We start from the raw sequence: 16,267 nt of genomic DNA on the forward strand, positions 1-16,267 counted from the left end.
ACCACTATTTTCTGTTTCAAACTTTCACATAGCATTTGTAGGTCATAATAACAAAAAAATTGTAAAATCCAGGTTTTGATTTTCAAAGATTTATTATAAAAACGGATTATTTTTTCCCCCAAAATGCAATAAATCCATTAAAATTTTTTTTAAAAATGCAATTAATCCATTGAATCAATATAAAAGTTTTTTTTTTTCATATTGAAACGGTTGAAAATACACAACAACGTAAGTTTATTAGTATAATATTTTTATTAAGAACTGTAAAGAAGATTGAAAACATTTTTCCTCCTCCCGAGTGCCTCATCTTCTTAATCCCCTCACGTAAATGATTCGTTTTCGATGCCTTATGTTTCTTACCCACCGCAGAAACAACCACAGGTTCATCAATGCCATCAAAATTATTCATTTTTTTGTTTTTGTTGATCGAAAAGTACAAAATAGATAAGAAAAACTAGGAAGCCGTGTGTATTTAAGGCCCTGCCGTTACTGTTTACATTGCGTGGAATGGTACGTTGTGATTGGTTGAGAGCGGATATATCGCATTCTGCAGAGAAGGGAGACTGGCGTTTGTCGCGGTTTGGAAAGGAAGGGAGAAAACATGACAGAATAACACGGCGGATATCGCATTTTACTTGAAATTAAACATTGACTTTTCAATACCAACCAGATACAATACTGATTTTTGCAGTAACTAATCTTTTTTTTATTATTATTATTATTTATTTTTTTACCCCCCCCCCCAACAACAACAACAACAACAACACAAAACCTCCAGAGAAATTAAGAAATCAGATCTCTGATTTGATAACAAATAAAGCCTAAATCACTTATTGTCACAAAGCCATGAACATTATAAAGTTTTTGTTTATAGGTCAGGAAGTGCTCATTATCAGCCTATTATGCCAAGTTATGTTTTTTCCTGAGAGGGTTATGGGGTTATCATGTCATGTGAGCTCAGCTGAGCGAAACACAGTTTCTGTCAAGTCCAATTTGCAAAGCTTTACATGCGTCCATTTATCTTTTGTTTCTCTTTTTGTGTAGGAGGTAGTGAAGGTCAAGGCCGAATTCACCAGCGTTTCCCAGAGAAGGACTGGGAAGATAACCCCTTTCCTCAAGGCCTTGAGCTGGTAAGCCCATCACAAACAAACTCGCAGCATATGATATCCCAGAATTCACAGATTTGTCCAACAGTATTGAATGATTCTGGCCGCGTCTTCATAGGATCTGATGATTGCATCGTTTTATCTTTGTGGCGTCTCTTTCAGTTCTGTCAGCCCAGTGGATGGCAGCTGGTTCCAGAGAGAAAGCCTCCCTCTTTCTTTGTGTCAGTTCTCACAGACATCAACTCCGAGCGGCATTATTGCGCGTGCTTCACCTTCTGGGAGTCCGTGGAGAACCCGCAGGTTTGTGCCGAGCACGTGCAGATGAACAGAAGGAATGTGAGAGAGAAGGGAAGACAGAAATTATGTAACAGGATGCAGTGGGGCTGATGGGTGGGGTGATTTACTGCTGTGTGAAATGGATTATGCTGGTTTAGAAACTGCTTCTTTGGTTGATTGGATGTCTAATGTTTAAATGATTTGGAGTGTGGTAATTCCAGGTGCTGTTTGAGGGTGTTTTATGGGCTGTGTGTGTTCAGCTACAGAAAGGAGAGCCCAGTGAAGCCGATGAAGATGACGGTCCAGACGTGCTTCAGCCTGCTCAACTCTACGCTCCTAAAAGCCTGGTCCTCGTATCCCGTTTGGACCACACAGAGGTCTTTAGGGTAAGAGACGCGCACACAGGAAGTTGACGCATGACAGTCACAGTTCAACTGTAAGGATTATAAAGCATTTTTTATTGTCCTGCTAATATTTTCGTTGACCTGTATCACAAAAAAGCAACATATTTTATATATCAGAGAAATTTTATTTTTTATTTTTTGGGATGTTCTTCTATATCGGTTTTCTTTTAAAAATAGAATTATCTGGAAATTATACATAGATATTGTAACTCTTCAACAGTAATTGCAACTTTTTGTCACAATTGTTTTCTTGCGATTCCCACAATTATTTTTATATCCCACAATTCTGACTTTTTTTCCTTAGAATTGTGAGATACTGTGGGGGAAATAAGTATTTGACCCCTTGCTGATTTTGCAGGTTTGCCCACTTACAAAGAATGCAACGATCTATAATTTTAATCATATGTACATTCTAACAGTGAAAGACAGAATCCCAAAGAAAATTCCAGAAAATCACATCATATGAATTTATAAAAATTGATAACCATCTGATGAGGAAAAACAAGTATATGAACCCCCTACCAAACAGCAAGTATTCTGGCTCCTACAAGCCAGTTAGTCTTTCTTTAAGACACAGGCCCAATCCCAACCAATTATCTACATCAAATACACCTGCCTCACCTCGTTACCTGTATAAAAGACACCTGTCAACACCCAAACAACCAGCATCCAACATTACCAGCATGGGCAAGACCAAAGAGCTTTCTACGGACATCAGGGACAAGATTGTTGATCTGCATAAGGCTGGGATGGGCTACAAGAGAATCGGAAAGCAACTTGGAGAGAAAAGATCAACTGTCGGTGCAGTTATCAGGAAATGGAAGAAGCACCACACCACCGCCAACCTCCCTCGGTCTGGGCCTCCACACAAGATCTCGCCTCGTGGGGTGTCCCTGATCATGCGAACGGTGAGGAATCATCCCAAAACCACAAGGGGGGAACTGATGAATCAACTGAAGGCAGCTGGGACCACAGTTACAAAAGAAACGGTTGGTAACACACTACGCCGTCATGGATTGAAATCCTGCAGCGCACGCAAGGTCCCCCTGCTCAAGAAGAAACATGTACAGGCCCGCATGAAGTTCGCCATTCACCACCTGGACGACTCAGAAGAGGCCTGGAAGAAGGTGATGTGGTCAGATGAGACCAAAATAGAACTTTTTGGCCTCAACTCAACTCGTCGTGTTTGGAGGGCAAAGAACACCGAGTACAACCCAAAGAATACCATCCCCACCGTCAAGCATGGTGGTGGCAACATCATGCTTTGGGGGTGCTTTTCAGCCAAGGGGACGGGACAACTCCATCGTATTGAGGGGAGGATGGACGGGGCCATGTATCGTGGAATTCTGGACCAACATCTCCTTCCCTCAGTGAGAGAGCTGAAGATGGGTCGAGGATGGGTGTTTCAGCACGACAACGACCCTAAGCACACCGCCAAAGCAACAAAAGAGTGGCTGAAGAAGCACATCAAGGTTCTGGAGTGGCCTAGCCAGTCTCCAGACCTGAATCCAATTGAAAATCTTTGGTGGGAGCTTAAAATTCGAGTTGCCAGGCGACAACCTCGGAAGTGGGCCAACATCCCTGCCGAAATGTGCACAAACCTTGTCACCAACTATAAAAAGCGTTTGACATCTGTGCTGGCCAATAAGGGCTTTTCTACAAAATATTAACATGCTGTTTGTCCAGGGGGTCAAATACTTGTTTTTCCTCATCAGATGGTTATCAATTTAAATAAATTCATATGATGTGATTTTCTTTGGGATTCTGTCTTTCACTGTTAGAATGTACATATGATTAAAATTATAGATCGTTGCATTCTTTGTAAGTGGGCAAACCTGCAAAATCAGCAAGGGGTCAAATACTTATTTCCCCCACTGTATAAACTCAGTTTCTAGTCATAAAATCCCAGTTGCGAGATATAAATTCACAATTGCGAGAAAAAAGTCAGGATTTGGAGACAAACGTCAGTTCACAATTCAGACTTTTTTCCTCACAAATTCGAGTTTAAATCATGCAATTCTGGACTTTTTCTCAGAATAGTGAGATATGTGAACTCGCAATTGCAAGTTATAAAGTCTGAATTGTGAGATATAAACTCGCAATTCTAAGAAAAAATATAATTTACGGTACCTTTTTTTTAATTCTTTGGCGGAAACACACTTCCATAATCACAAGCACACTTTTGCTGGAAAACAATGGCACAACTATCAAAATTGTACAGATTTATTTTTATTTCCAACCCAGAGCCATCAAACGGAGTCATTCTTGCAATTTAAAAAAAACCTCATCTACGTCAGCCGGCTAGATAATGTTAAGTTGGTGACATTAAAATCCACAGAAATTTGCAATGTTAAAAAAAACAAAAAAAAACGAATTTGGCACACAAGTGCATAAAAACCTGTATGATGTAGCAACAACACAGAAGTGGCCTGATTGGTCAAATGACATCCCAATTGTTGAACCCTGAGGTCATGGCCTAGTGTTTTACACCAGTCGTGTTGAGCCAGGAAATACAGGTTCAAATCCGGCCTATGGTGTGTCCTGATCCCATTTCCCTCCTCTAATAATTTCCTGTCTTGTCTCAAAAGTATCAAAACCTTTAAAAAAACATAAGCAATAGAGGTATGATGTCATTAGATTTCCCTGTATTTAAATGTACTCTTTCGTATCTTTACTTTGCAGAACTGCTTAAGTCTCATCTTCACTGTTCATGTGGATGGCCTCACCGTTCCCATGGAAACGGTGATCGGAAACCTTCTCACCTGCATTATTCCTATAGCTGGAGGCTCTCAGGTAAGAAATGCGCACAATCTAATATGTTTTAATCCAAAACCGATGTCTATAAATATTGTTTTCTTTTAAAACTCCAACACAGACTGGTTCTCTCTTGATGAATGATTTCTCTGGAGGGATTCTTATCAGAGGTTAAAGACACATTTGTAAATTATCCTGTGCATCATGGGTAGTGTGGAAGATCTGCACTATTATGGATGCCACAGATGCTCTAGTCTTAATTCTCTCTCAGAACGATAGACTCATGATGACCCTGAATACTGTGTACATTATGTACATTAGTGAAATAAAAAAAAAATATATATATTTCTCTTAATAAATTCATTAATGACCAGTTTAACCCCATATCAGGTTTTTAAAAATTTAAAGGGACAGTTCACCCGAAAATGTAAATTCTGTCATTTAATTATCCACATCACTCCATTGAATGACTTTCTTTTCTCTCTCTCTCTCTCTCTCTCTCAGTGAAACACAAAATAAGATATTTTGCAGAATATCCAGACTACTCTTTTCCATATAATGAAGATGATTAGGGGTTTGAGGTGTCAGGCACCAAAATGACACAAAAACACTATAAAAGTATCTTAAATGTAGTCTATGTGAAGTCCTCTAAAGTCATAAGATCACTTCATGTGAGGTTGGACCTAAATTTCTGAGTTTATTCTCTGAAAAGCATTCATTTTTTAGAGCTTGACTGCACAAAACACATAATGAAACATTGAGTTTCATTATGTGAAAAAGACTAGCCAATTTCTTCTTTTGTGTTCTACGAAAGCAAGTCATACGTATTGGAACAACATGATGACCGTTTTATTTTTGAGTGAACTATTGCTTTAAATATGATTGGTTTTTCTTTTCATGTTATCATTCTCAAGTTCACGTTTGGTTTTTGTGTTACAACCAAATGATTCCCTCCCCTCAAGTGTAAACCTGACTCCCTTGTGTTCCAGATAAATGACCCCCCTCTTTGTAGTTTAACTGACTGGCTACTGGGTTGTTTCCAGGTAACATTTGCCTTTGAGCAGCTTCAACCAATCAACCCATCTGTGATTCTGCCTGATAATCAATCGTCAATCTATGCTCTGCATTTCTCAGTCATTTTGAAATCACTGCTGCTCATGCAAATCAACAACGTGCCTTATTTCTGTCTGACTCTTTGGCTGTAATCGATTGCACCTGAAATGCATTAATCAACTTTGTTTTGGTGACCGTTTTTTTCATCTGCTTATTGTTTGTTTTTATGGGACAGTGTACAGATAAACACTTAAGCACCTCCTCACACACGCAGAGGCTTATGGGGCCAGTCTTTGTGTCCTGGGCCTGGTTGGCGTGGATTGAACATATGGGCTGGGATGGTGGCAGATGGCGTCTAAGCACACTGCAGTGTGTATGAATGACAGCCTTAGAAACACGCAAGCTACAGCTTCAGTGCGGCGTTTCCATTGTTTCTCTTCTGTCTCGTGTGCATTGGAAAGAGGTTATTTTGTGTATTACATCATTTGTAAGTTTGGTTGGTTTTGACCTTTCAAATGATGATGGATTGAATCTGAATCAATTTCTAATTGGATCAGCCATGTTTGAAGCCATTATAAAATGCAGATGCGAAATGCTTTTCTCATCCTCATAGTTGAGACTTTAACTTGCCAGAATAATTTTTTAGTACTATTGTCTTTACAATAAGGTACCATTAATTAACGTTAGTTAGCGTTAACTAACATTAACTATCAATGAGCAATACATTTGTTACAGTATTTATTAGTAACGTTGGTTAATAATAATACAACTGTTCATTGTGAGTTCATATCAAGTTTTAATTGCGTATTAGTAAATGTTGAACTTAAAGGTGCGCTATGTAACTCTTTTTGTTCAAAATTAACCAAATTTAAATGAGTCAATACACCATCAATGCCTTTTCCAAGACTTGTTTTTGTCTTACCTTGACTTACTATGGTAAACCTGTTATAAGTGTTAATATTTCAGACGAAGCGGGATGCTTTTCGCGGGACATTGCGTACGTGTGTCACTCGCTCGTGTGCGTCTTGTCATATCCGTAAATAGAGAAAAGTTGCTCCGGCTACTTTGACGCGTGAATGGCGTGGCATAGATTAACGAGCCAGAAAGGCTGTGCTCAATCTGTAAAATATCAAACATGCCTGCCCTGGATATAATGAATGTCTTTGTGATCGAGACAAGACGTTTGGCAAGTATCTGTGTGTTGGGATTGGGAAGCCAGTGGAATTGGTGAGTCAGGTGTGACTTGGTCATACATCTGTGTGTGTATAAGGGGGCAGTAGTGCTGAAAATCCAGAGTCTCTGTTATTTTGGACTTCCTGGAGGGCATGTTTTACTGCCCCTGACCCAGGGCCGCAATGCTAGGTAAAACACGTCTGTCTGTTTTCCCAGTTGCAAGATAATCCATACCGATACGGCCATACCAAGTCCTCAATGTAATATCTAATCTGTTACGCAAGTCAGAGTTTCCCAGGCCTCACTTTCTATTTCAGTAAAGGTTTTACCTGTTAGAACAGCAGCTTTATTTTCATATTCCTGTGACCCTTGCCCTCACAGCTGTTTTATCATCACAACCTTGTGTTGTGCATTTTTGTCATGTATTTCCTTGTTTTCTTTTTGTTTGCGCTTTTATTTTGTATTGCAATGTCTCTCAATTTTGGTGTGACTAACGGTTTGTGTTTTTTGTTGCTCTGTGGTTGCTAATCTAGCCAGGCCAAGACGACAGAGAGGAGAGCTCGGTACGCCCCGTTTGATTTAGTTCAGCTCTTTTTCTTACTGTCAATTCTGCTTTCCCCTCGTTTTTTGCTCCACCAATTAAAACACATGCTCAACATCAGGGGAACCAATTAGATTACAGTAATTCAGATCAAAATGAATCCAATATGTGACTAACCATTGTTTTAGACACTATAATCTGTCTGTCTGTCTGTCTGTCTGTCTGTCTGATGGAGGGACAGCATTTTAGCATCCCCCCCTGCCCCTATTTTAATCTTTACATTTTCAAAATATATGTTCATATATTCAATAATCTTCTTCAGTTTGACCTACTGACACACCATAAAGAAGGATAAAATGTGCATTGCATGGCATTTCCATAATCACTTAAAATTCCCATGTTTGGATTGTAATTAAGTGCACATTGATTAGGGTTGTCTCAAATAATCACCATGAATGCATGATTGCAAATTACGCTTCTATGCAGTTCCATGTGTTATTGCTGTGGATTTGTCCTGTCATGAGGTTTCATTACAGCAAGCATTTTATGAGGGTGTGTCGTGCACATGCTCTAATGCGAGGCTGTTAAACGCTTATGTGTGCTGTGGCTGTTTGAAGTGATGATATAACCCCCCCCCCCATGCTGTCATTTTACAGCTTCCTCTTTACTTCCTGTCCTGATGTGACATTTACCCTAAAAGGACTGGTTTCTTGACACCTACTGACTTCACTTCTGCCTGAATTAACTGATATAAAATCAGTCCTAAACAAAAGTCCTAAAATGGTCATAACAGCAGTTTGTGTTGGGCTGCTTGGATGGATGATATAGACTAATTACAACTGTATAATGTAAATCTTTTCCTTTGGCTGATTGCCAACTGACTTAGATGAATGCTTACTATCTTATTATCTCTTGCTAAATTTTGAAGAGGAGATGTTTGTCATTGTCTGGCATTGCTCTAAATATAAACCTTTTTGCATGACCTTACCTCATAATATAGAATGCAAAACATTGTATTATTCACTTTATACTCCTAAAAATCAAAATTGTGATTTTTAAGATTCTTTCTGGTATTCAACAGCATTTTTTGATCCTTCCTCACCCAGAACATTTCCAACTTTTTCATTTGTAACTTTCACAAAAGAGCAGTTATTGTAAATGTGACTTATTCATAACAGGAAATAGATGTTGTTTTCTTTTTAGTGCTGGTTTATAAATGGAGAATGGCTTTGAATTATTTTTTCCCCTTCTAATTAACCTCCTGTCTTTAGCTCACTCTACGACCAGCCTGCCGCACACACATTAATCTTTCCCATAATGCCATGGTGGAGGTGTTAGATGGTGGTGCTTTTCTTTTAAAGATGAGTTCACTCCCATTTCTCATCTCCAATCTCTTTTCCCCATATCTTTATTTTTGTTCTCTCGCTCTTCTTTTGGTTTCTACAGAGGACCATAACGCTTGGTGCGGGTGACAGGCAGGTTATCCAGACACCCATAAACGACTCCCTGCCTGTAAGCGGCTGCAGCGTGGCCCAGCTTTTCAGACAGCTCGGTAAGCCAATCAGCAGCAGGCTTAGGTGCTAAACAGCAAATCAGCCTCATTAAAACAGCAACAGTTGGTGTCAAGTGTCAGCTGTGGACGGTGTAATCTCCACCTTGTGTTGTTAAATAAATAACAGAGGAAGTGGGACTGATATTTTTAGGCTAAGCTCTCTCTCTCTCTCTCTCTCTCTCTCTCTCTCTCTCTCTCTCTCTCTCTCTCTCTCTCTCTCTCTCTCTCTCTCTCTCTCTCTCTCTCTCTCTCTCTCTCTCTCTCTCTCTGCGCAGGAATTGCGAATGTTCTCTGTCTGTTTTGTGCTGCTCTGACAGAGCACAAGATCCTGTTCCTCTCCAGCAGTTATCAGCGTCTAACGGACGCTTGCAGAGGTTTACTGGCCATCATGTTCCCACTAAAGTACAGGTAAAGAGGGATTTGCCAGCGAATTGCTTTATGTAAAACATTTTAAACAGCCCCAACCATTTCTCCCCCTACCATAATTGTTTTTAAAAGTTTTGAATACATTTAATTTAAATAAAAGGTGAAATTTCTGGATGATTTGATAATAATATTAATAAATTGAATAATATATTTATTTATGTATTAGTGCTGTTATTACTATTTTCATGATTATTATTTATTATTATTATTACTACTACTATTACTATCATCAATAATAATCTAAAATTCATAATAAATAAATACTAATTGCACAAAATAATAATACATTTTATTTATTGCTTTATATAGAAAATTCTGAACATCCCCAGCTGTTTTTTCCCCCTATCATAGTTGTTTTTAAGAGTTTTGAATAAATGCCTTTCATGCATCAAATGCAGGTCAAAATCTTCAGAATATATAACAGAATATAAAAATATTTTAGAAAACAAAACAAAAACAAGGCTTTTATCTTTTTATTTACTTAATCTGATTAAATGGCTCTTTTTTTTTTTAAGAGAACACCCTGTTCTGTTTTTCCATTTATTTTTCCTGTTCATCCTAATCTTGTCTTCATCTCAATCCTCTTCCATGACTTTTTCCCACTCTCTCCAGTTTTACATATGTTCCTATCTTACCGGGAAAGCTGCTGGAGGTGCTCAGCACGCCGACGCCCTTCATCATCGGAGTCAACTCATACTTCCGCTCGGAGACACAGGAGCTGGTGAGATGTTTTCTTTCATTTTCTTTTCATTCTCTGTGTTGTGAGACTGAGGATGTAATGCAACACACATCAGGACTTTTTAGATAAGGTTTGATCAGATATCTGACACGTGGTGCTGTGTTACGCATGAAATCACATGTAAGATGATACAGCGTTCCATGCCATGCACAACATGGGATTAGATGCAGGATACATGTTCCCTCATACGCCTGAGTTGGTTTATCTCGGTGCATCTCAACTAGGTTTTGGCCCTTTTAAAAGTTAATAAGCATATTTATTTAGCTATTTTGTCTGATTATGTGTTTGGTTGCATTTGTTATCTGGTTTTTGCATCAAATCTGTAACCCATGTTTTGGGGGCTCATTACCCAACAGTTTATTTTACATAAACACTGAATTATCATGGATTTATTGGCCATGTAATAATAACATGTGACTGGTTCCTTGCCCTCGCATATTTGACTCTGTTTAGAATTTCTGGTGATAAAATCTATTCGATAGTAAATTCCTGACCCATTTTTCAAATATTACCTGCTGTTTTTTTGTACTGGCAAGTGCCTTAACAATAGGTATTTACTCCAACAATTAAACCTGCTTGACTGTGGTTATCTTGGTAAGCTTAGTTCAGGGGTTTTCAATCCTTTAAATGCCATTGACCCCCCAAAAATTATCATCTTCATGCCCCCATCCTAAAACTTTAAAGGCATCTATTTAGTTTCTTGTATAACGGCCCAATTTATATTGATATTTTCCTAGATGCATTCTTTTTTTATTTTCTTATTTCTTTTCTTTTCTTATTTTAATATGATTGATCTATTTTTATGTAATTATTTATTTATTTATTGTAATCTAATTTTCATTTATTTTTTAATAAATATTTTTTTAATTTATTTTTATTTTTATACAGTGTTTCTCTAAACATTTAAGCCACCCTGGCTCAGTTTACGAGTGAGCATGTTTACATGCGGTGATCTGTATGTAGTTGAGTTCAAATGAGAGATGATATGATACTTGATTCCAGGGAATGATACTTGACCTGAGGTCACTTTGTTTGGACCTGAATGTTCCTACATGTCAGAATTTTAAACAAAAGACATTTGCGCAGGACATTTGGTCTCATTCAATTACTTTTAATTCTTTTGTCAGAAAAGCTTGAATCGGGTCTGATGTGCATCGTTTAACCAGTTTGGACTTGTCTAAAAGAGTTATTCAGTTCCATGCTTTTGAAATATGAGTTGATGCTATGCATCTGCCCTTGTAGAACAATGTGGGTCCATATTTACCCATGTGCGTGTGTTATATTCACAGCTCGACGTAATCATTGCAGACCTGGACGGAGGCACGGTGACCATTCCGGAGTGTGTCCACATATCCCTGCTGCCTGAGCCACTTCTTCATCACACACAGACGGCCATCTCCACGGTAATAAACCCGTTTTACCCGTTAGATGGATGTATGGCAGTCTCGGCGTTGAGTAATCCCTGGCAGAGATGACAATGTCATAGTGAAATTGACTTTAAGTTTTTAAAGATAATTTAACAAACCACAGTACAGGGCGACGAAGTGTTGATTGTTTAATGGACTGGGACTATACAATTTTTTTTTACAGTTAATCGTTGCCCAGCACTAATAAAAACACATGAAATAAATATTGATCTTCATGATGAGGTAATTAAATGGTTCTCGGCACACATTACTCAGCCACACGTACTTCCTTGTTTAAGTTACGCTCACTGTATTGCTAAGAAGATGATTGGGCTCATAGTTATTTTTACAGGCTGCTTTATAGTGGTTTAAAGTAGTTATAGGGCAATATTCTATATTATTGTAGTTGATGGGGAAAAAAAGTGCAAATACATGTGAAGGGTTTCATAAAACATTTTATTACTTACTAGTAGTGTTTTAACTACGTGTTTACTTATTATCTCTTTCAAAAGTAGTCATTTAAAGGTATTTTTTACCCTTGAGATCGCCTTTCACACATTTTTTTTAATTAAAAAAGTGTTAATTCTATCATTTATATATATATATATATATATATATATATATATATGTATATTTTTTTTTAAATGTTCTGATACTGATAAAAAAAATCCCTTCAAAACACTTTTTATACAGGCTCTGACAGAGGACAGATAAAGAAACGCAAGCAGAAATATCACATTTAATCTCTGGTTTATTAACAATTAGGAAACATCATTTTAACTTTACAGTAGGATGTATGACTCAGTTTCATACCTGGATCTTTTCTGAAAGGAAGTTATTTTTCTTTTCAGGAAGGGGACAATAAATAGGGTTTTCCGTTCTGTGCTCATACCTAAAAGTGTTAGGTTGTCTGTCTGTGTTGTTTTAGATTGCATCAAAATTTTCACAGAAAGGTCCTTGTGTGTGGCATTCACATTTTGCCCCTCTGGAAACGAGCCCAGAGTCCCTAGATATACATGTGTGTGTTTTTCCTCAGTCTCGCAGACACTCTGCTGTCTCTCTGAAAAGTGCGTCTGTGGCGCCAAGGCAGACAGACCATCCCAGCAGAGGTGGCAGAGGTTACGTGTGTGTGTTTGAGCTCACATAACCGCATCCCCTCAGGGAAATAGATGATAATCATGGCTGAGAAAAGAGATCGCCATGCCTCAGTTATAAACCCATTTCATCTGTTTAATTGCCTGGAAAACGTGGGGTTTCTTTGTTTTCTTTTTCCTGATCCTCACTGTTCTTTATCCTAAGATTAAAGATGCTTCCGATAGTTGTGTTGGCAACTACCGTCTTTGGTTTATGTCCTATGCCTAATCCTGCACCTTATCAATTAGCTAAGTGAGTTTTGTTATTAGCTCCAGCTCCGGACGGCAGCTTTCTGTCATTACAGGAGCGCTTATGTGCACAGATGAGCCAGATACGGATACTTTCAGTGGGAATTGTATATCGAATCACAGTTATGAAGACATTTGCACCTAATTTTTCAGTCGTCACTGAAAGCAAAATACTGCAAAGTGATTTAATGTTTAAATTGAACTATATGGTATATGATTTTGGGCCAGTTAGATTTCACTGTGGGCTACACAGTATAGTATACAGTATATATAACACGCCAAACAAATGACGAAATAACATTGCTGTTGTGGCTGGACAAAAACTCAAGGAAAATCTGATTTGTTGCTTTGTCATGTCACGGACACAGTGAACATTGTGTTTTAAACTGTTGCAGCTGACATTAAACTGAGTTATGACTTGAAGCTTAAAATGGTAGCATTGTTAAGTAGGGGTGTAAAAATGTGTGGTGCACCAATGAAAATTCAGTGCATTCATTACAGAATTTAATAATAATTTTATGCTGCAATTACGTTCATGTCGGATCCAAATTATGAAAAGACACCACATCCAGACAGTGTTGTTATTTATTAACTAAAAACATAATTTCATGTGTTGAATCATTTAGCGCAAATGTCAGAGCAAATATTTACAGCCGTGATTGTTTGTATTGTAGAGTATTTTCCTTGAAAAGAAAATCTGACGTCAATTTTGCTTCTTATCACTGTGACTAGGTATATATGAGGCAATCAAGTAGAGAGATTATACTGTAATCCTAATGTATATGTATGTTTTGTGTGATAAAGGTTCTTGATCCAGAGCTGGAAGTGTCTGATCATGCGTTTCCTCCACCATCCATTCAACCATCCACACCTAAGATTCAGGTACTTCTTCTTTGAAAATGTATTTTTAATCCATAAACGTTTTTCCTCCCTCCTTGTTTAATCGTCAGCATCTCACGTCAAATCTAGAAATGCGATTGTCTTACGTGAGTGTCATTGTTTGGTGTGTGTTGTAGGATAAAGAGATCCGCGCTGTCTTCCTGTGGCTGTTCGCACAGCTCTTTCAGGGCTATCGATGGTGTTTGCATATAATTCGCATCCACCCTGAACCCGTCATACGCTTCCATAAGGTACTGAAGACCCCCCAATTCAATTACACACAGAGAAAATGGTAATACAGAAGCATGAACAGGCCTATAAAGCTTGTTGTTTTTTCTCCAGGCTGCATTTTTGGGGCAGAGAGCACTAACTGAGGATGACTTCCTGATGAAGGTGCTGGACGGCATGGCCTTCGCTGGGTTCGTGTCTGAGCGGGGTCCTCCGTACCGAGCCACGGACCTGTTTGATGATGTAAGTCATGGGTGTACGATGGATATAGCTGACATCCAATAGGAAATTAAGAAGGATGCCTTCTCTTTGTGTTTTTCAAGCTCTCTGATCTTTCTCCCTCATTTCCTTTTACTGTAGCTTATAGCCAATGAGGTGGAGCGCATTCGACAGGAGACAGGAAATCCTCATAAAGTGATGAAGCATGTTAAGGAGCTGGCGGAGCATCTTTTCAAAAATGTAAGTTTTTCATGTGTCGTATCTGCCGTGCACCATGTCTAATTTTTCCCAACATTTAAAATAAAACATTTCCAGGTCAAAATTGAGACTAAAACAAGGTTTTTGTTCTTTTACTTTTGTTTTTCACACGACCTTTTATTTTTTACGGCAATAAAGAGTATTTGCGGTTAGGGATGCGCAATATATCTGTACAATATAAGTTATCAGCCAATATTAAAAAAAAATATTAGCGTTTTCTCTCACTTAAAATGACAGTTCACCCTAAAATTCAAAGTTTAGTTATTATTTACTAACCCTGTTGTTGTTCTAATGCCATATGTTCTTTCTTTCTATTATGGATTATAGCTTTAATGTTTATCTAATTAATTAATTAAATATTTTAATACACTAATAATTGAATTGTATTGTAAATCTCAAAATAAAGATTAATTTTCCATAAGTACATTACAGTCTTGTAATGTTGCAACATTTACATTCATTGAGTGTTTTAAATTTAGCATAGCATTTTAATATTGCCATTATTTCTAAATATAAATACTAGTGCTGTCAAACGATTAAAATATTTAATCGCGATTAATCGCATTAATGTCATAGGTAACTCGCGATTAATCGCAATTAATCGCACATTTTTATCTATTCTAAATGTCTCTTGATTTCTTTTTGTCCCATTATTTTTTTCTCATTTTAATGCTCTTATCAACATGGAAAAGTGGATCTGCTTGCTTTGTGCAAATGTTTTTTTTATTGAAAACAACACTGACAATACTGTTCAATTTCACAGTAACATTCTCACTTGGAGCAAATAATCTCTCACACAATGTAACACTGTCCATCAATAAAAGGGTGAAAGAAATACTGACGAGGTCCTGATATTGACGAGGGGGCGGAGAATTCGCATCAGCTGTGTGTGTGCTTGGCCATCAAGTGGTATTTCAGACTGGACGTGCTGCGATGATGATAGCTCAGTTCACAACGACAAAACACACAGATCACTTTGGTCTCGCCAATGGAACCATTTGGCAACTTTTTAAAAGTAAACTTTCCATTCAGAATCTTATTGGCATCCATTTCGGCGTCTCGCGCTCGTCATCCACTCAAAACGTAACGTTAACCAACTATTTGGCCGGCTCGCAAGCCTAAACAAGTGTGTGCGGCGTGCCTGTTGTTTTGTTTCCGGTCTAGCTAGATCCGCTTGTGCCTTGATCGACGAAGCAACAAAACGTCCTCGCGCGGCGCAAGCCATTAAAATGAATGGGTTTCATAGCGTAGCGCCGCACATGCCGCGTCCTGTTGCAAAAGCATGTGAAAAAAACGACAAAGTTTGCTAGGCCAAAAAGACCGTTAATCACGCGATAAAAAAATTAACGCTGTTAAAATGGGTTTGCGTTAACGCCGTTAATAACGCGTTTAACTGACAGCCCTAATAAATACATATGTTACATTTTGTATTTATATTATAATATTATAATACTTAAGAATTGGCATATAGTATCGGTGCATTGTTATTTGTCAAAATTTTGTTAAGATCTCTCTAAACACAAGTTTGTCTGTTTTTCTGTCAGGAAAACCCATACCCAGCGGTGACCATGCACCGACTTCAGAGGACAGCTGAAAACGTTCTGCACCGGCTACCACAGTCCGTTTTCCCTCACCTGGACGAGGTCTCCGTGCAGCTCTTTATAGACCACGCTACAGCAAAACTCAAAACCGCCCCTCCTGTGGTCAAGGCCGAACTGAAGGGCATGGTTCCGTCCGGACCTCCACTGGGTGAGATTGCAAATCCAGTGCTCAGTTTTAATCTTCAAATCACACTAATCGATATGTACACAACTTTGTGCTAATCTTAATAAAGCCTTAATGGGTATTCAAATGTTTTTATTTCTTTGGCT

At 38.2% G+C, this 16,267-nt stretch overlaps 1 protein-coding gene across 6 annotated transcripts in view; it reads left to right on the forward strand.

Annotated features, from left to right (window-relative positions):
• sbf1 (SET binding factor 1) overlaps positions 1 to 16,267 on the forward strand; it is a 59,817-nt gene that overhangs the window by 22,151 nt on the left and 21,399 nt on the right. For 2 of the 6 annotated variants that reach the window (XM_056233506.1, XM_056233510.1), the window contains exons 2-16: positions 1,045 to 1,130; positions 1,269 to 1,406; positions 1,643 to 1,768; positions 4,469 to 4,579; positions 5,530 to 5,583; positions 7,300 to 7,329; positions 8,754 to 8,859; positions 9,135 to 9,267; positions 9,898 to 10,006; positions 11,314 to 11,427; positions 13,617 to 13,694; positions 13,829 to 13,942; positions 14,034 to 14,162; positions 14,280 to 14,378; positions 15,941 to 16,145. In XM_056233506.1, the coding sequence (XP_056089481.1) occupies positions 1,045 to 1,130; positions 1,269 to 1,406; positions 1,643 to 1,768; positions 4,469 to 4,579; positions 5,530 to 5,583; positions 7,300 to 7,329; positions 8,754 to 8,859; positions 9,135 to 9,267; positions 9,898 to 10,006; positions 11,314 to 11,427; positions 13,617 to 13,694; positions 13,829 to 13,942; positions 14,034 to 14,162; positions 14,280 to 14,378; positions 15,941 to 16,145 (1,632 nt within the window). The remainder of the gene's footprint in view (positions 1 to 1,044; positions 1,131 to 1,268; positions 1,407 to 1,642; positions 1,769 to 4,468; positions 4,580 to 5,529; positions 5,584 to 7,299; positions 7,330 to 8,753; positions 8,860 to 9,134; positions 9,268 to 9,897; positions 10,007 to 11,313; positions 11,428 to 13,616; positions 13,695 to 13,828; positions 13,943 to 14,033; positions 14,163 to 14,279; positions 14,379 to 15,940; positions 16,146 to 16,267) is intronic. The other 4 variants (XM_056233507.1, XM_056233508.1, XM_056233509.1 and 1 more) reach the window with 4 other exon arrangements.

This window comes from Rhinichthys klamathensis, unplaced genomic scaffold, assembly GCF_029890125.1.
Source record: "Rhinichthys klamathensis goyatoka isolate OS25496 unplaced genomic scaffold, OSU_Roscu_1.1 h1tg000370l_1, whole genome shotgun sequence".
Taxonomy (NCBI): domain Eukaryota; kingdom Metazoa; phylum Chordata; class Actinopteri; order Cypriniformes; family Leuciscidae; genus Rhinichthys; species Rhinichthys klamathensis.